Source organism: Anguilla anguilla, chromosome 14 (genome assembly GCF_013347855.1).
Source record: "Anguilla anguilla isolate fAngAng1 chromosome 14, fAngAng1.pri, whole genome shotgun sequence".
NCBI lineage: Eukaryota > Metazoa > Chordata > Actinopteri > Anguilliformes > Anguillidae > Anguilla > Anguilla anguilla.
This window is the reverse complement of record NC_049214.1, coordinates 20,683,956-20,705,226: the sequence shown is the minus strand read 5'-3', so window position 1 is coordinate 20,705,226 and position 21,271 is coordinate 20,683,956. Positions and strand designations below refer to the sequence as shown.

At 39.3% G+C, this 21,271-nt stretch overlaps 1 protein-coding gene across 9 annotated transcripts in view; it reads left to right on the top strand.

Moving 5' to 3' along the window:
* The window catches only part of mapk10 (mitogen-activated protein kinase 10), a 70,570-nt gene that overhangs the window by 10,282 nt on the left and 39,017 nt on the right, over positions 1 to 21,271 (top strand). For 7 of the 9 annotated variants that reach the window (XM_035391276.1, XM_035391273.1, XM_035391272.1 and 4 more), the window contains exons 2-3: positions 13,661 to 13,732; positions 20,127 to 20,296. In XM_035391276.1, the coding sequence (XP_035247167.1) occupies positions 13,661 to 13,732; positions 20,127 to 20,296 (242 nt within the window). Of the gene's footprint in view, positions 1 to 13,660; positions 13,759 to 20,126; positions 20,297 to 21,271 lie in introns of all 9 variants that reach the window. The other 2 variants (XM_035391278.1, XM_035391277.1) reach the window with 2 other exon arrangements.

The following is a 21,271-nucleotide window of genomic DNA, read 5'->3' as shown; positions in this document are numbered from 1 at the left end:
TATAGTGGAATTATATGGCCATTTTTTCTATTTGGTTGATGTGAATGGTTGGTCAAAGCTTGTGGTTCATACATTATAAAACATGCAGCTACATCATAAGGCATCCAAATGCTTTGTCAGCAGAGTAAATGACCTTGATGATCAATGTTCTGCATGCTCAGATAGGAACATGTACAATAATATATCATCACATGCATTAATACAGAGCAAAGCTCTATTTGAATGTACTGCATCAAGGTAATCAGGAATGGTTTTATGGGCACTAACCATCTCAGTGAACAGTACATGGAGGATGTTGGAATCCCTACAGGTGGATTATTCCGCCCATAAGTATCTAAATACTCTCTATTATTGATATTGTATTGTTCTGGAGCTTCACATGGCTGTTGTAGTGCACTGAGAGATGTCATTTCCACAGCTCAGAGGTCCCCACGAGCCACTGAAATCACCCGCTGCCTGTATCCGTGCCTGCTGTGTGTGACGTCTGGCGGCTCTCACAGTGCTGGCTCCAGCTTCAGTTTGAACTGATAAGCTACAGCACTGCACATATGGGCAGCACTGCTGAGTATCAGCCTGCATATTCACAGATTCAGCACATCTGAGGGCTGCAGGAACCGGGCAGCATGGGTAAAATATTAAAATTACCTACTTAATTCAGACCCCAGCAGAGCTACATCAAAATCAGATTATGATGAGAACATGCCTGGGGGTGTGAGGGTGGAGCAGACGTAGAGAACGGCCCCTGTTAAAACCGCTTGGGTATTCTTTGTCTCCCCCCCACTTCCCCCACCACACATCTAAACCCCCACCCTACAATCCATCTCTCGGAAAGCAACACTGCAGTTTTAAATGTTTTTTTTCCCTTTACTGTATTTATTCTTCTTCTTAATGTGGTAGCACAGTTATAACCTTACAATAAAAATATACCGTTGTACTGCATAAGCTATATAATGTAATTCAAAGCAATGTACAACTCACTAGCCACTTTATTGGGTACACCTATCTAATACTGGGTATTTTTTTGCTGCAAGAACAGCATTCTTTACGGCACACAATCAACTAAGTGCTTTTGGGATTTTGGTTCATATAGACTCAGGAGCATCCCCCGGTTCCTTCTTATTTTTTGACCACATATTCGGGCTGCTAACCTCACATTCCACCTCATCCAAAAGGTGCTGTATTGAATTGAGATCTGCGGACTGTGCGGGCCATTGGAGTAAAGTGAAGTCACTATCATGTTTGTGGAAACTGCTTAATGTGCTGGAAGTATCCATTTGAAAAAGGGTAGCCTCTGACCATGAGTTTATTCTCATGGTCAGCAACAATGCTTAGGTATGCTGTACCATTCAAATGATGCTCAATTGGTATTGGCCTAATGACTGCCAAGAAAACATTACCCACGCCATTACACTGCCACCACCCGCCTACACTGTTGGCAAGATGAATCCATGGATTTATGCCGTTTACGCCAAATTCTGGGCCTACCATCTGCATGTTGCAGCAGAAATCGAGATTTGTCAGACCAGGCGACATTTTTCCAATCTTCAATCGTCCAGTTTTTCTGATCATGTGCCCACTGTTGCCTCATCTTCCTGTTCTTAGCTGACTAAGCTGACATCTGCTTCAATGTTCGACACAGTGTGTATTCGGAGATGCCCTTCTGCACACCACTGTCTTAAACAGCCATTATTTGGGTATTTGCAGTATTTCTGTTGGTGTGACCAGCTCCTCTGGCCTCTGTCATTGACATGGTACTTCCACAGAACTACTTTTTTTAAAAGTATGAACGATTATTTAACTAATAAATAGGCAATTGCTGCCCATCAGCTGGGCTGTCTATGACTCACTAAGACAGTGTCTCGAGTGTATACATTAATTTGGTAGCATAATTTAAGCAGTTAGCTTTAGCAAGAGCCTTAGACACAAAGACGGGGGGTGTAAACCTATAACTACCCCTCCTCAGACACAAAGCTGGGGAAGGGGGGTAAACCTATAACTACCCCTCCTCAGACACAAAGATGGGGGGAGTAAACCTATAACTACCCCTCCTCAGACACAAAGACGGGGGGAGTAAACCTATAACTACCCCTCCTCAGAAACAAAGATGGGGAGGGGGAGGGTAAACCTATAACTACCCCTCCTCAGACACAAAGATGGGGGGGGGGACCTATGACTACCCCTCCTCAGACACAAAGACGGGGAGGGGGTGGGAGGTAAACCTATGACTACCCCTCCTCAGACACAAAGACGGGGGGAGTAAACCTATAACTACCCCTACTCGGACACAAAGACCAGAGAAGATTTGTCTTTTTGTCGCCCTGACACAAAGTCCTGCTGTTTGAGGATGTGGGATGTTGTTTGCCGTAGTCTGCCTGGTTGCATTCAGTAGTAGGTTTCATGCAGTAGGTTATATTGTAGCATAAGGTATTGTTTGGTAATTTGAGCAAATATTGCTATTTTAGATATTTTTTAGTTATGTTTACGAGTCTGCTGTGGTCATGTAAGTTTAATTAAATGTCCAATGTTATACCTTACCCTTGATAAAGGTTTTAATTACCAGTAATATTATTACCACATAATGAAAATTATAAATATTTAGCATATTTGTGCTGTCAAAGCATGCAAGCATAAAGCTATATATTTTTCTCTTACCCTGTGTGGCACTTGAGATTGCTACAGGGGAACCAGATTAATCCACAACTTGGGTTCAAAGAGCAGAAAACAATGAATAGCCTAAATCTAGCAACCGTTTCTGCTTGACCTCTAGCAGGCTTCTCTCTGTAACTGGGCAGTTTTTCAAATCTAAATAACAATCATACTGTGCCTCTGTTAATTGAGTTTTGTCTCTAATTGTGTAGCTTGAATGCCAATTCTTGTTTGTTCAATAATATTCACAACAATTTAATTAGACATTTTCCCCGATTGGTTGTTTTTTCTCTGTGCCAAGACAGTCATGATTGATTTGACTCTCCCTTGATGATTGCTAGTTTGCAGTCAAGGTCCTCTGGAGAATTAAACAGCAAATGACCTATTAGACCTGCATTTTCATTACACACTTATCTAATTAACCTGAAAAGGAAAGTCAACTTATAGTCCTGTTTCTTTCACCATTGTAGTCTGATACTGCTTCTACTTTCCAGCACCCTCTCCTGTGGTTGGGGTGCTTACTTAAGAAATGCATGCATGGAATCCCATGCACGTTTTATTTAATTTATTTCATTTATTTGTGAAGGACCATGTACAATGTTTACCATAAATGTTACCATTTGATGCGTCGAGCCAAATTTGACATCTTCAGTCCCTGGGCAGGTTGCAGTCTGTGACGGAGCTCTGTCACACAGTCCCTGGACTCAGTGAATAATAAAAAATATTGAACAGACAAAAACAGTATTTGGAAGGGGATGAAGAGACACACTCATGTTCTTAGCTTTTCTTCTCCAGCAATTTCTTAAGAGCTAAACAGTATTTCCTGATTGGGCAATGCCTGTCATTCATTAATGAAAGACTTGGCAGTCAGCCATTACTGATCATTCTGGTGTCATAACGTGAACAAAATTTTCTGCATTCTGACACAGGTCTGTTTTGGATCAGGAGCATGATAATGCATTGTGTATAATCAAAATACATATATACCGCCATTCAAAAAATGCAATGATCACAGTTCAGACATTCATTTATGCCCCAGAAACACATAACATGAGCGTACCACGCCTGCATGAAACCATAAACTCTGTTTTCAGCCAGTGCAGCGTATGAGGGTAAAAAGGGGGAAACCGCTGCATTTTGACACAAGTAATAAACAATATTAGTCTTGCCAAACCAATTAAAGGAGGTTAGAGATGCATGGAATTTTAGATTTGTTTTATCTAGGAGTGACTTGCAGGATTTATGCTGTTAAAAGCACTCTGGCCATCAGGTTAGCCTTTAGCTATCTGCTAACAGTGTCCAGTAGAGCTGCATGACGCAATGCTCTGTTCCATGTCTCAAGATTCCTAATAAAAGAACCACTCTGAATGTAAATGGCCCTGCGTTTGCCTGCTGCTGCTCTGCGGGGCTGTGATCTGGCTGGGGTTGACAGATTAATGGGGCTCTTTATTTTAAATGTGGGAGATTGAACAACATGGGAAAGCTGTTTTTCATATCCATCTTTTTGCATGCCAAACAGGTAAGTAAACACGCAGTAGAGCAGTCACATTACTCAGCGTTCCTCATTTCTGCTTGCACTTTTACCTTTTCTTGAGAAATGATGCAAGTGATTTGTAAAGAATCTCTTGTGGTGCATATTGTGCCTTTGAGATTGTGAAGCTGTCAGAGGTCAAGCCTTTGTGTTGTGACTAGGGAGCTGAAACAGAAAAAGGAAATACATAGGCTATACATGTAGGCCTGAGCATTCATTCTTCAGGTATTTATACATTTGTTTTAAATTAACAATAAATTTACAGTTATAACGCAGCAATTACGTTTTTATTTGCAGTTTCCCATCCATTCCAAGTTCCAGCTTAATATCAGTGTAACTCAGTACACCTGGTACTATAGCCCCACAGGGTGGTGTGTGGAAACGTGACATTAAAAGGCTTTCAATTGTTTGAATTGTGTTGCTCATTCATTTTCCTTTCTTTTTACCCCTGAAAATGAATGCAGGCAGTTTAAAAAAAAGGTTTTGCTTCTGATCCAAAATGCTAATATTCTATCATATCAACATGGCTGTTAATAATGCAAAAAAAATGTTGGGTGAAGATTATGTGAGGCCACGCTAAAACCGTGATCCTGTTCTGTAAGGGATTCCCCTGAGATTATGTTCCTAGAGCTTTTACCACTCGCAGATCGCAGATGCTAAAAATACTAGATGAAATTAAGAGAGTGTGACGAACACATGCTCTGTTTGTGTCTTTGGCAGGTTCAGATGCCATCTTGCACATTTATATATATATATATATATATATATATATATATATATATATATATGTATTAAAATAAGCACTGCTTCCTTGGCCTGAAGCCCTATGACCTCGTCATCATCTTTTTTTGTTAAACTGCCAAATATTCTGGCTGCTGGAAAAGATGGTTAAAGATAAGTTGGCACCATCGGTCCATCTCGACCATATGCTGAAACCCAAGATTTGAGCACATGAATGGAAGGGGATACTACTGTCGGAGGTGCTTTCCTTCCAGTGAGGAGTGACAGTCTCTTTTCCCTAATGAATGGAGTTGACTTCAGCATTGGGCCCTGCTCATCATAGTTACAGTTGCTAGGTGAAATGAGATGATCACAAGCGTTATTATCTCCAAGGGGAAATGTATCTTCCAGTGCCATGCTCAAAATAGGTGAGACTAGCTTTGTCAGGCAGGAAGTGTCTCACCTCATGTGAATGTTGGGTGAAAGCTCATTTTGCCTAGATTTTCTCCAGCTCGTTTTTAGATCACATTGCTCAAACTTTTAAACAACACCAGAGTAACTAAGGAGGATATGACAGACTTAATGGAAAGAGTAAGTTAATAGAAACATTTGTTTAGCAATTTAGCACTGGATGTAAACCATATAAACACAGTGCACTGCAATAATCATAGGTGGCTCCAATCTAGATGTTTACCTGCTTTCCTTGGCGATGAGAGACAAATCATTTTGCTTCACTGTTTGGCCTTCACACTGTTTTCTGACTATTCAAGCTAATATGAAAGCTTGAGGATTTGGAAATCTTGCTTATTCAACCTATTCAGTGCCTGAGGAGTAGATAAATAGACTTCTGACTCATCTTTGTGGCTTAACCTCTCACAGTGGCAGAGAGTCTGTGTCCTGATCCAGCCGGGTGGAGTTAAGTGGTTGGAAGCCTCCCCAAAGTGCTCCACTTCATCCAGTGTTGAAGCCTGTTGTTTTTTCTCTACTAAAAAGGAAAGGGGGTATCCACCGACACATACTCTCTCTGCAGCCTAGGGTGAAGACAGAACAGACAAGGACTCTGGTGTGAGAAATGTGATTGTTTTGTTCGACTACGGTAATAGTTACACACGTAACATTTTACAGGGAATGTTGTTTTTTGCCATGATTTAGAGTCAGTCATTATATGTTTGAAATTTTGTGCATTGATACTACTTTTGTTCAGTATAACCAGTTTCTAACCTAACTGATCATGGATTGTCATGTTGAAATGTTCGCGGGGAATTTTCAGATAAAGGCACACAAAGACAGTCACAATGATAAAGCAGATTTGACATTGACTTTTTAATATTTCTGGTGGAATATAGGACATGCTAGGACATTGTACTTGAGGGCTTGCTTTGATACGAAACCTGGACCACTCTTATACGTAACATGCGCAAAAGCTGGGAAACATATAAACCTGTTTTTTCCACAGCAGAAGCCACTAATCTCATATCTATATTCGGTGTGGAATATATTAAATATTGAATTTGTGAGCGGATGTAATGCTGCCCATAGCAGTTTTTTCAACAGTTCACAAGTAGTGACTGATGCAGAGCATTGATTTAACCTAACCAAATGCATTATTAGGTTCTCCAGTCTTCCCTGGACGTCTTGAAGTTTTGTTAAGAATAGTGAATTATTGTTAAAACAAACTGTGTGGCCTTGCATGATTTAGCGGTTTGGACTGTCTGAAGGAGTGTCTTTTTTCATGATTTCTCTTTCATTATTGATTAAATGAGAGAATGAAAGTCAACGGCTTCTTTGTCTAATTTAAAAGACAAGCAGTCTTGGAATAGAATCATCTGCAAGGAAACGTTGATTAAAAGCATTGGTGTGCAGACCAATAAATAGCCCTTTTAACAGGATAGACAGCAATGAGAAAATAGCGGTTCTGGCTTTGCCTAATGTCAGCAGATTGTGATAGCAGGTAATGCTGAGAAATGTTTTCCAGGCAGTGGGTGTGTTGCTGTTTGACGTGGGACATGCTGAATAAGCTGCTCGCTCTGAAGAAATCTGTCAGGACCTCAGGTGTGAAATCAAGTGCCAGTGCCGAAAAAGACGGACGGCTCCCGCTCAGACTTTCACTTCCTTTCAGAAATGATTTCTCCACTTCTCATTTACTTATGTGCTTTTTTTTCATGGTGCGCTTTCCCCTCAGACAATGTGGCTTGATGTGGGATTACAGCACAGGACCAGGGCCTATTTAGATGATCCAATAGGACAAGGTTTTCAATACTGTTATCCCATCTCTGATGAACAGTGTAGCTGCATTTGTCTTTCTAACCCCTATAAGCACTGCTTGGAGAACATGCATTCCATTTACATAATATACAACGTAATTCTCTCTGTCTGTTGTTCAGCCTCTATCTGCAATGCAGACATTTCAGCTGGTATGAAGTAGAAAAGCAGTGTCAGCCCCATTGACAGTGTACGGATGTGGACCCTGATAAGGATCAAATACATTTCATGCGCAGAATCTGCAGACCAAATCATCCCCACCCAGTCGTGACTCTTAGATGGTTCCACTCAGCCGCTGGGAGCTAAAAACAGCATCCATTTAGCTCAATTTTGATAACAATTTTATTGTAAATGACCTTAATATGTACAGTTGCAAGGAACAAGCTGACCGAGTCACCTCTGCATATACAGGGCTGCCCCAATCAGGTGCCTTTTGTCAGGTGAGTTCCTTTGTGCAGGCTATGCCACTATGCGGCAGAACAGTAAATATATCTGTTCACAGCATGCATTCTGTGTTCGAGGAATGACTCAGCGCCATCTTGGCTCAATCTGATCCCTACTGACAGAGATTAAAGTGGGTCAGCTTCCCAACAGCTCTGAAAACATGTCACTGCTCAGCTTCCCAACAGCTCTGAAGCCATGTCACTGCTCAGCCATTGGGGATACGTGTGGCGCCATTTTCAGTTGTAAAAAAGATTCAACCAAGAATGTACAGTACATTTGTAAAGTTTCCTGTGTCACCAATTAAATCTTATTTAACCAAAACCAGCAGCAACATGCAGTATCCTGCGCTCATTAACATTCGTATCCGTCATATGTAAACCATTCCTAGCTAGGTTAGAATCGGTAAGATCAGTTACCTTACTCTACCAGTCAAAACAAAAGAAAGCAACATAAAGTAGGCGTTTACCATTGTGTAGTTAAACCTGAAGATCATTCCATGTATAATAACATTGGAACACTGAGCTACTGTACACTGACATTAGACTCTATAACAGTCTCAAATTCTGGAAATAACACAGTTCTGGTAATTACACACGCCCACCCTGTCAGACAATCAAAAAAACAATCAGTTGTCACTTATGGGGAATATAACCACAATTTCAATCCAATTGCCTGGACCTTCAAACAAACCAAACTAGAATATGAGAATATGGGGGAAATTAATATGCATGCAAATATGTAGCAAGATCATGTCAATACATTTGGTGAATTACTGAAATTAATTTAGTAAAGGCAAGCCTCTCAACAATGAAAATGCCAACAGTGGATACTGCATTTGTATAGAATACATAAAAACCTATACCTTCTGAGTTGGTGTGGAGTACTATATGTTATTTATATACAGTATAAGTGGAAAAACCCTCCTTTAGAGGCTTACATTTACAAATATGTTGCCAGACATTTTCTACCTTCAAAAATAGAGCACTTAATGCTGTAGATCACTCCTGAAATACTAGACACGATGCATTTTAAACCTCCTTGCTTCCCCTCACCCCCTCTCTCTCTCTCTCTCTCTTTCTCCCCTCTCTCTCTCTCTCCCTCCCTCTCTCTCCCCCCCTCTCTCTCTCTCTCTCTCTCTCTCTCTCTCTCTCACACACACACACAGAATCAGAACACAGTGCTGTATAAACAATTTTCAGGTTGTAGGAAGAGAAAAACGGCATCATAAATCGCCCTTCATAAGAGTACCTTCTACACAAATAAATAATGTACAACCATCTGCACTTCAAGTGGGTGCAACGTTGGAGAGTGAGCATGTAAATTAACTGAAGCAGACGCCCTCAGGTTTACAAATAGCATGCATCAGATATTTGCTCTCTTATATATGAGTGACAGGGGGCTGAAGCCTTTGATTGGAAGCCAGACAAATCAGACACTGATTCTGAGATGAGAGGAAACCATGGTGGCTGTCCATGGCATATTCTTCTTTGTACGCTGTATTTGAATGTTCATGATGAGCGTACTGTGTGCATTTCAGCATAATGGAATCTGATACCTGCAAAATAAAAGCAAAAAAATTAGCAGAGAATGAAATTAGGCTTGTGCTGAAGCTGGCACTCTCAACAGTGTTGGGGATGCTCCAGCTAGACCTGTGAGTGTCATTCTGAATGTGTAGTATAATAGTACTGTTTGACTTTTTATTGGAATGACTGCTAAAACTCCCAGGAGTGAAATATTGGAGAGATAACCCTTTTAGGGCCCATAACCCTGCAATGAACACCCTGGCCAGCTCCTAATTTAATGTATAGCAGGTGAATTCTAGAATTATAAGAGGATTCCTTAACTTTAATTAAAGGTGCATATTAATGTAATTTTGGAAAAACGACCAAAAGAGAACTAGATTTTGAAAAAAAAAAACAGGTACAAAATAAAATACAAAACGTCATCATAATGAATTCATGTAATGAGTGCCTTCAGCTGGAAGCACAAACCTGGCTGATGAGATTTCCATGCATGTTGTTGACACTGTTCTCAAAATTCAGTCGACATGACCACACCATTTGATTAAATTCACCCGAAGGTCAGGGTGCAGTGTGGCTGTATTGTATATAAAAAATGAATCCGTGCATTCATATTGACTGCATTGCCTGGCTTATTCACTCCCACAAGTAAACCGCAACGATATTCATATTGATAACAAGCTGAATGGACTGTGCTAGGATATTGCAGAAGAGAATGTCTCCCCATCCATCTTTCTCAGTGCTATCTGTGACATCTGACCTCTGGGTTCCACTCTGGCCTCTCTCTTCAGGAATGGAGGTCCTGCTCTCATATCTTCCAAAGTGTTGTATATGTGTCATGTTTTCCTCATGACAGATTTACAGTGTCTAACAGCAATTTATCACATACTTATCAATGCCACCATCTCTGTTTCACCACATTTTTAAGTGCTGTGTTATCCTACTGTGCACTCTTATCAGGATGGAGAGCCTTTAGTGTCCACTTCTCAGCTGGTACATCATGTTGCACATGTATCTTAACAGTTTAGATTATAAAATGGATGACTACAATTTTCCTTAATGTCCTTGGAGGATCTGTTGTGTACTGTGGCCGCAAATATATCCATTCCCTTTATAGATTGTAACAAAAGATTATTTGATTTTATATTCAAGTGTGTAATCATTTCTTCATTAACATTTTTAATACAAACAACATTTCACGAGACACCATTATATATCTTGCAAGCACAATATAAATGTATTATGATCTGTAAGTATTGTAAAATCTGATTTTGTTTTACTGAACTGAAAGCTGTTTCATCTGTCACTGAAAGAAAATTTGCAGTTTAAAAGCTGTTATCAAGCAAAAATTGAGACATTAAAGGAGGGTGCAATAAATTTGAAGATGTGAATAAATTGGATTACTATACTTTTTTGTAAGACATGGAATGGCCTATGTCAAATGTGGTGCTGTGTGCAGCGGTATTAGTATTAAAAACTGTCCACATTTTATATTTATGGGGAAGAAACTGATAAAAACACTTGCATTTTGTCTGTAAAATATTCTGTTCTGATGATTTCTCAAAGTGGAGAATACATCAAGGTAATTCAGAATGTCGGGATGTTTCTACATATCTGCATGGGTTTTTTCTACTTTTTTGCATACCGGACTGGCAGTGCAATTCTTGTCATGTGTAATCACTGGTGCAGTGTGTCTGAGCACTGCATGAAAGGTTCTGTGTTTTTCTGCCCATTTTCTATATCCGGACAAATCACACACCATCTGAATATTGAGCGCACATTCCAAACAGTGAGGACAAAGGCACACAGAGAGGTTTTTCCCCCTCTTCTTTGAATGAGACCACCAGTGCTGCCAGCCAATCCTAAAGACTCGCCATTTAAAATTCAGCACTCACACCTCTGTTAGCACAATTCTGGGAGATGTGTGGAGTTTTAATGAGCTTACCTTCCTCAAGCAGGAATGTTTGTTCAGTCCCCGCCACTCTCACTTTTCTACCAACAAACAGGCGGATCAAATCTGTGATGGCAATTCAAAGTCGTTCAAACTTTAAGGTGTTTAAATAACGAAATATTCAAGGTTGGCAAACATTTATGTAAAGTGGCTATCTACTAACCATGCTCACTGTTCCAATTTTGACAGTGTGTCCACAGACAAGCTCAAAATCAATGTTGACCATTGAGATAAATTCTTTATAGGGTTCTGTGCCGATGGAAAGTAATGTCGAATACCTTTCTTTTTTTTGGAAAATTGGTCTGCTGGTTTTCTGTCTCTGTACTGTAAATTGCGGTGGTTATGATGTCAGCAGAGTGCTTTGTGTCTGATGTCTGGATTTTCAAAGCAACAAAAAACTGTTAGAGACTGGCAGTTTACTTTACCGTAAACAAAGCAATTCAACCACTTGGTTTTCACTTATTCTTTTCCCACCCCAGGCACTGTACGTTATGAGGGAATAAGATACTGGTCACGGTAACAGGGCGACCACTGAAGCGTAATGCGCAGGGAACTGAAATGGTCAACACAAACACAAAGGAGACATATTGCCTGGAAGGCAAAACATATACATCAACAGCTGAAGAAACATAATGTAAGGAAGATGACTAAAAAGCAGTGTGTGAGGGTGTGTTGTGCCATTAGCAATTTATCGAATACTTATCATCCTAATGTACAGCACTTCACTGTAATGTACATCATTGCATACTTGATTTGGCCTTGAAATGAACTTTGTTATTAAATTATGTTTTGGAAGAGTATGTCAATGAAACGTCTTTAGTTTTTTTTTGTACGCTAAACAGGCACCAAGAAAATTACCTTCTTGGATATTCTTGGCATTATGTACCTTACCACTCTATTAATGGTAATAAAACACTAGGTACCTTTACAGCCTGAAAGATATAGTTTTGGCTGGGGCAGTGAAGGTTGTCAGTCACAGACCTGGATAGTTCTTGTTTTCCTGTCCTGCTCTGCCCTGCTCTGCTCTGCCTGCCTAAGTATCTCAACTCCAGTGGATGACAATAAACCCTGACATAGCAGGGGGAGCATGCTGCCCCTTTGGCCTGCTATGGTTGGCAGATGACCTGTGTACGCCTGCTTGTCTGCTGAGTCTCGATAGCGAATGAGAAGGGTCTGGCTGTAGAATAGCAGAAGGGCAAAGGTCCATAGATGCGATGTCCATCACCTTAACCCTGACTGAATTTGCAGAGACAAAGCTGTACTAATGTGATAGCCATTGACATGCCTTTTTCAGTAAGTCTCTCTCAGGCATTTTCTGCCAGTTCCTGGTTTATCAGTCCTGATGGTTCATGTTAAATGCAGACATCACAGTATTTTGTGCATATTTTTCCACAGTACATGTAATTGCAACCGGTGTGGAATAAAATAATTCTTAAAATAAACAAAAAATAAAATAATTCTACTTTTTTCATGATTTGGTGAACTAAACCCTTTTTAATGCATTGAGAAAATAATTCTCAATTGGGAATTATTTAATGTAACCAAGTATGCTGGCTGTGGGTAGTATCATCCTTAAAGGTGAATTTCTGTGTAAAGGAATGCATTTGTACTGTACTGAGTCAATATGAAATAGTTTTGTATATTCCATTTCTAACAAGAAAAGATATGTTATTAGCACCAGTGGTGTAGCTGTACATGTCTGTACTAGATGGTTTAGACGGCTCTCTGGTGTATATAAAACTGTAGTGCAGGGGCTCACCCACTGAAAAAATATCCTTAGGTTACGTTTTTATTTGTCAAAGGGATAGTTCACTTTCTAAGGTTTTCTGATATTATAGTCTTTCGTGTAATGTTTTAGACTGGCCCAGACAAGTTTTTGTGTCTGATGAAGGAAAACTCAGTATTTAGAAAAGTTTATTTTGACCTACAGACTTTAAAATGGCAGAATGGCAGGGCACTTGGGGGTTTGTGGTCTAAAGCAAGAAAATATGTTTCAACTAATGCCCAAGCAGCTTATTCAGTGATGTTATGTTACTAGAGGCTGTGCATGAAATGAGAAGCATTTGGGTTTGAAATTATTGAACATTTCCCGATAAGTGAAGCATTCCCGAGGATTTCTCAGAATGGGTTTTGGATCAAATATTACGGGGAGAACATCTTTTCATGTGGTGATATATGAATTTTCACCGTGAAGAAGTGTTCTGGTACTTAATCTTTAATCCAGGCCCATACCTTCCATTTCAACAACTCAATTTCAGCACAACATATTTTCAACCCCAGAATAGTTTAGGCAAGTTTAGTGTTTCATTGTACAACAGTTATTTCCCTTGTTTATATACACATAGGTATATGTATACTGAATGGAAATGTATTAAATAATTGGACCCTGAGATTTAAATTTGCTTAGCTTTTTGTTTTTCCAAATAAATTGCCTGTTTCAAAAACATCATGCCTGGGTAGATATTCATATATTTCTGTTATACAGTATACAGTAGGTAGCTGTGTGATCCACAGAGACCCTGAAAAAAACCCCAGCATATTACATGCATAATTACATGCTTTCTTGTCACTCTGCTTTTTTCCCAGGTATTTATGAGCCGACATTTCTTATATTACTGCAGTGAACCAATCCTGGATGTGAAGATTGCCTTTTGTCAGGTGTGTGTTCCTTACAGGTAAAAAAGGTACAGTATTCATTCACTTCCATTTCCCCTTCATTGTTTTAAATGTGTTCGTGACTGAGATGACTCCACTGGTGCTTGTGCTAACTGCCAAATTTAATAATATGCTAAAATACTCGAATACAACACTGCTTTATTCACAATTACAAAATTAATTTGTTATATATATTGTGCTGATAGCGCTTACTGTCACCTTCAATTTATAAAGTGGCGAAAGATAGACAATGCTACCCTGGGGAACATTCTTCCTTTGTAAACAGCAGAAATACCTTGTAGATGTTGCACTGCTGAAACAGATCCATCAATGCTCAATGATTAGGTTTAAATGATGAAATGTACATCAGCACCAATAGAGTCATATCATTATGAAATGACATGAGTGCCTGTGCAATTTGTTGATCTGGTGGCAGTAATTATATTTAAGACATCTTTTCTGGGCAATTAGCATCTTACCAAACAATAAAAAAGTAAGACCCTTGATAAATCAAATTTAAAAATAACACAATATATTTGAATTACTTAATAGGAAAAGAAAACTTATAAATAAATTATAAGTAGGACAAATGCTTCATTAGAAATGAATTTGGCCAAGACTCACTCAATGGCTTCAGGATGTCAGTGTTTGTGAGAGATGTGTCTTACCTCCCACCAGTGCAAGCTCTCCTGTAGTACACTACAGACACTGTACATGCGGAAAGCAGTAACAGCTTCACAGGAGGGTGTATCGAAGGAATATACACACTTCAGGTGCAGTGCCCCCTGCATGGTGGTCAGTGGCCTAGTAATGAATTTGTGAAATCTGTACAATTCCATCTTAAAAACTGTGTAAGACTGATTGAATGAACTTAGTGTGACTTTTAGTGTTGCTTTGAGATGATTACTTTATGGGATCAGTCAGCTGTGTAGGCGGATTTGAGCATATGGCCATGCACAAGAAGCTGACCTGTGTAACATCGGCATGCGATAATTCAGTAAACAAGTCTTTTTCCTGGTCCAGTACAGATAATCTTCCACTGATGTCTCTTCTCAGCATCTAAGTTATGGTTCCTATTTTGGTTTGCTGCTGCAAGCTAAGAACTTTAGTTGGCTTAAGAAGAAGATTGACAGTTTCTCTGTAATTCACTTGTATCTCTGGGAACATAGGCACAAAAGAAAAAGTTCAAATTAGTTGAAGAAGGCTGTTTGCTTGAAACTTTTTAGCTTCAGATTTTTAACAAAGTTGAGTTTTTCATGTCTATGCAAAATGTACAGATAAATTATGAATTGTGAATGTTGCTAGACTCCATTAAGTCATGTGGCCCATGCACATCTTTTAAATAGATGGTTTTAAGTAAGGTACATTTCGCCTGGGCTTGGCATCAGAGAACAGCCCAGGTCTGGGTCTACACCCAATTTATAGGGATGAATGATTAAATGGAAGCCATCACATTCAGAACTAATAGTATGAGCTTGACATGGCAAAGGAAAAGTATGTAATTAAAAAATAATAATTATACTATAAAACCCAAGGATGAAGAACTCCTTTATTTCAGTCACTATTTCAGTCACTTTCATTCATCAATGATTTCAGTGTGCATTTTCTCTGTGTATGTGAACATATTCTGGAAAAATTCCAGCAAAAAAAGAAACAGAAAATGGTAATAGCCAGATAACACCATACAAAGACAATACATTCTTCTGAGGGAACACATACCGTACACGAGAAGCTGATAACTTCTAATTTCAATACCAGATTTTTTAAAAAATTTAAAAAAAAATTGGGACCAAGTGAACCTTTGTTGAAATTGTTTAATAGTTGTGTAAACAGTGTTTTTTTAAATTGTTTTTTAAAATTGTATTTATATACTTCCTCTCCAACCTAGAGAATGCATGGTTTCTTGGGGTATTCGTTTGAAGGCCTTGCAGAAATTCAGTCCCTCACACACTCGGACCAGCTCTAATCAAGCAACTTTGTCTTTGTCTTTCATCGTAGACATAGACTTTGTCTTTAATGCCTTATCACATTTAGTCATTTTTTTACTCCGTGTTATTTTACGAATGTCAGTGATCTTAAAATAATCTGCGTAGGCAAGATTATCACTGAGGACAAAGTGGCCTGCCTCCAGTTCATGAGCAAGTGCATGTAGCTATGTTTTGATGTTCTTGCGGTAAACTCTTTTTTATTATGGCTAAGTAAGCATTTAGTATATAGGGATTTACTGCCTACTGACAGGATTCCTCTGGACAAGGGTTTGTCTGAAACTTTTCTGGACTTAAAACTGATGAGGTGGATTCAGTTCAGCCCTTTCCTACAGTAGAAATAATGTTGGTGTGGCTCACAGACACAGACATCACAGCATGGTTTGGGTTGCAGTGCAATGGAAGATGACTTAGTGTCCAAGAGATCTATGAACAGAATTTGTTAGTATAACTGAGATGCCTACAGTGTTGTTCCAGTCACTTTGGAATGTGGCCTGTGCCCGTTTGTCTTTAGGTAGAACCACATCAATATCAGTTGATCTTTGCTGATAGCAAAGTATTCACTACATATTATGTGGAATGGGTTGACTGTTTTGTAATTGAGTAAAATATAGAATCTCTCACACCTTTGCTCCATGCAGAGATCCACAGTGCAATCAAGTGCATTTAGTGGAGTTAATTGGCCATACTTTCAGATGTCGGCACAAGTACAGAGCTAGAAGAAGAAGCAATTACAACGAACTAATCACTGCTTCACCCTACATGCGTTTCTTTTTAATTTGCATTTTAGTTTGTCTGCTTTTTTGCTTTGAGTCTTCAGAATAGCAATCATTTTATCAATCACCATTTTATAAATTTACCAATCTGTATTATGGGGAGTGATGTCTCATTGCTTTCAAAGATGGCAGAAAAATTAGCTTTCCATTAATTTTCTTTCAAGATTCATAATTGCATCTGTTTTCTGCAGTCGTGCTTACATTAAGTGGAAAGGTTAGGCCACCTAAATTATTTGTATTTGGCGGGAACAGAATGTAATGAAGCAATGGAAGTATCAGTGTGTTAATATTATATGGACAGTACTGTAATTGACAGACAAGTTTGATGAAGATGGGATGCAGAATATGACCAAATACTATGCTTCACTGTAAAAGACTGTTCCTATAAGTGGCTTAGGTTATATTCCAAGCGTCTGTGACTACATTAATTTTAATCACCTCTTTAAAAATATGAATGCAACTATTCTAATGGATGAATGGCTTCATTTGGTTCATCAGTGACCAAATGTTGTTTAAGGAAGGTCATGGTCTAATGGCAGACACGGTTATGAATTTCTGTTTTCTTTTTTAAATCACAAGCTCTTTCCCAGTTTCTTTCATGAGAGAGGATTTTATGGAGTGCTTTCATCGGGAGATTTGCAAGTGCCGTAGTTATTTAACTTGAAAGAGCTCTTTAAATTAATCTCATTTTTATATATCCCAAATATCTATAGATTGGATTCTTCAGACAACAGTCACTGTGGTTATACTGTAGTTTTTTAATGGCATTAAAATCCAAACTAGTGTGTCAACAATTTATGAACCAAGTACTTGGTGATGTCAGAAGCCTCAAACCCCTCTGTGAGGACTACAGGGGGGAGGGGGATGCCTGAATACATTGATATGTGCAAAATATGAGACCTACATCACATTTCTTGTAGGGTTGAAGGTCAATTTGCCTTTTTACTTATGCTCACATACGTTGCTGAACCTTAACCTGCCCCTTTTGTACAGGTAAAATGGCCATTACCTGATCTCAGGGAGTCAGGATCTTGTAAAAATTAAAGAAATAAACTAATCTCAGAGTTTTTTTTACTTTTGTTTTCATCACAATTCATTTGGAATTCCCAGCTGCTTTTGTGTATCCTCCCCATTGCTGCAGTGTCCTCCATCATTGTGACAGAGTACATTATGTGCTGTTTTCCAATGCACAATCTGGCGGTCGCTGCTTCGCTCCGCTCTGCTGTTCACAAGCTGTGCTGTTTGGTCATGCACAGGGGAGGCACACTTCCAGTACTGCTGGCACAGGCAGACGACAGGCACCAAACTGACCAGAGGAGTCGCTCTTGCATTAGAGACAGAGACTAATCAGTTGATGCCCTCCTTCGGGCAGTGCTATGGCTTATTAGGCAGTGTGTGGGGCTGTTCTCCGTTTTAGGACACCGTCACACGTGTGCAAGTATCGGCATCGGACGTGGTTCAGACTCAAATCTCATTCTGAGTTGGTGTAACAAAACAAACTTTGCTTGTACTTGGCTTTGTGTTCAGACAAGCATCCTTCATTTGGAGTTGACTTCATAATCGGAAATCAGCTAATACCATTTTGCTTAGCAGAATGTAATAAGCTGGTTAGCGTATGCTACATATACACTGGCTAAGTCTGTGAGCGTCATGTTAGCTAGCTAATGGCAGCCACAAACATGACAGCTCTAGTCCTTAGGCCCTGTTGATAGAAAAAAACTTTCTTTTAAGCCTCTGCTGAAAAAATTAATATTAACTTATGTTGACCAATATTTGTCAGACTGTGAAACCAGATCCAAATGAGAGATATTTTTCTAACAATGTTACTCTAAGTCCAAACGAAGGTTGTTTGCCGATGCTGATGCCAACTCAACAAGGCTGGTTTGTCTGACTCAACTTTGTTTGACAACTTCTGTGCATGTATGACAGTGTCCTAAAATGGTCGTTGTTCATGTCACTAACCCAGTACACTAGCAGGAGAAGCCTCTTGGCAGACCCTCGAAACGTGGTTTTGACGTACCATTTTATTTGGTGCTTGTTTCAGTGCGATGTGTGTTCCTTGCTGAACCACCAAATGTTCTCTAATGTGTCTCACCCTGAAGGGCTGCTCAAGTCCAGCCCTGCTTAGTGTCAGCCATTTGGCGAGGGAATGCTGCTGAGTATCATGGCCGCTTCCATCTGCCCTTCCTGGTCACAGTATCAGTCAGACTGGGTCTGGAGCCAGCAGCTCTCTGGTGGATGCTCATGGTCCCATGATGTAAAATGTACAACAATCCCTCCTTTAAAATCCTAACTTAATGTGGTGCTTGTGCTGACATTTGGCTTTTGGTTTCAGATTTTTTTTTTGTTGTTTTTTTTTACAATACACTCACAGAGCAAATGCCAAGTATCACGTGTAAGCAAGGAGGATGATCAATGAAATCAACCAAAATAAAAACAGCTCTAATCGATAAAGCCTCAGCCTTTATGCAAACATAAATCTCCTTTGGAATTAGGATAGAAAGTGCAAGCTCCGGTGGGCTACAAAGTAGATTTGTTAACACATACCTTTGTCCTTTTCTCAATTTTCTGAAACCTCGGCACCATCTGCCATCTGACACGTGTCGCTACACAAAATGCGTTTGACTTAGAGAAACCAGTTATTTTGTGCTATTCAATAAAGATTGATGAGCCAGTTGTGTGGCGCAGTGTTCCCATTTAGTTCCAGGCTGCTAGCTTATAAAACACACTCACTTGCTCACAGTACCTTTCATATAAACATATTTTCTCTGTGTTAGGGTATTGTGGAGAGCATCTGTCAGAAACATTCTGAGTATGTGTCAGAGTCCCGGGGGGGGGGGGGGGGGGGGGGGGGGGGACCCAATTGCTGGTCGCAGTGAGCATCGGCAATTTTTGGCTTTTTATTTATTTATTTATTTATTTATTTAGAGAGAAAGATGATGAGAGACAGAGAGAGAAAGAGACTTGAACAAATAAATGATAATCTTCACCCTTCCCACCTTTGCCCACTCAGCAGGTAGGCGTGGCTCCAGCCTGCCGCAGTATGTTTATAGAAAAATATAGTGTGGGCTGCAGCTTCACTGAACATAGTATGGAGCGATATTGAATAAAGGTTTGGAATGAGTGTCTTTAATTGATCAATCACAAAAGCTGTAATATGATTTAATAGCTCAGAGTGTCCTACGGGCACTTCTAATAAGCTAGAGAAGTGATTTGCCCAGGTAATGACTTGATTTTGGTTAATCTTCAGACAATGTTCAGAAAGATTTTAGTATATAGTCTACTGGCAGCAGATATTCATAGCTGTGACCCCATACAGTCACCACAAATGAATCCGCCTTAGAACAGGGGCATGCTGGTGTGCTTTCTTAGTTTGATTTCCTCCAGCTTTTTTTCCAGGTTTGATAATCTCATCAGCTGTGCCATCACTTCTTAACGAGCCGATAAAGTGCTTTTGCAGATTATCACAGTCAGCCATGAATTATTTCAAAAACATTGAACCAGTCTCCAGAATAGCATCCATAGTCAAGAGATATTGGATTAAATTGTTGTGAGAAAAGAAATCAATGGAGATGTCTAAGGTAACTGATATACTGATATAAAATGTCTAAAGTCAAATTCTGCTTTTTTCCACAGGGGTTTGGTAAACAAGTGGATGTGTCGTATATCGCCAAGCATTACAATATGAGCAAAAGCAAAGTGGACAACCAGTTCTACAGTGTGGAAGTAGGAGATTCTACCTTCACAGTTCTCAAACGGTACCAGAATCTAAAACCTATTGGATCTGGGGCTCAGGGAATAGTATGGTGAGTATTAATCCTTATACAGCATAATCCTTACTCTGAATACTGATCTTCCTCAAACGTACAAAATGTCATGCGATAAATTGAAATACAAAATACAGAAATTTCTCTTTCAGAAACTGCAAGTTACAAAAACAGGCATATGTTGTTGTTACCAACATTAAAGTATAAGCAGAGCGGTAATTATTTCACAATTAAACCAATTTTTTTCAATGATGACCTAGGGAAACTAGAGTAGGGAATGTAGTGAATACTGATAGTGAATACTGGCATTCCACAATAAATATGAATGGCATTTTCTTTCCAAATAAAGAAAATAAAGTGATGCATATACTGTATATACATTAGTTATCAATTGTCATCCCATGGAATACCCATTTCAAGGGTCCTAAGGGTGTCCTTAATTTTGAACACAATTCGCAGGAGCAACCACCATTTAAAAAAGAGGGAATGTAGTGCCATAATTTTAGCATTTTCAACATGTCATCATTGGCAAAAGTATCGGGACATAAAACATACATTACTGCATACACAGATGTCGGTTCAGCTTCAAACTGAACCAAATGTACTGTATTAGAGTACTGTTCTGCCTATGTTGATTTGAAACATACATTTTTCATGTGCAAAAATGATGACTTATATAAGACAAGAACTTGTTGTACTTTCTCTCTGCAATTCAACAGATGAAAAAGAGACTATTTATTCTGTATTTGTCTCTGAAAGACAAAGTGGCAGTTTTTTTTGGGTTAGGCAGCCATTTATTTTCCCTTTGTCAAAAGATAAATGGGACATGCAAAGTGGAGCGAGACAGGCTAATTTACAGGCACTGTGATGACATTTTTAAAGCTTATTTGTCTCAAACAAATCTACATCCGTTCACCTACGTCCCTTCTGAGAGCTCAGTCAGACAAGCTAGAACAATGAGCTCCCCCCAAACCCCAAACTGTGAAGGACGTGCTTCTCTTCACAAAATGGCAA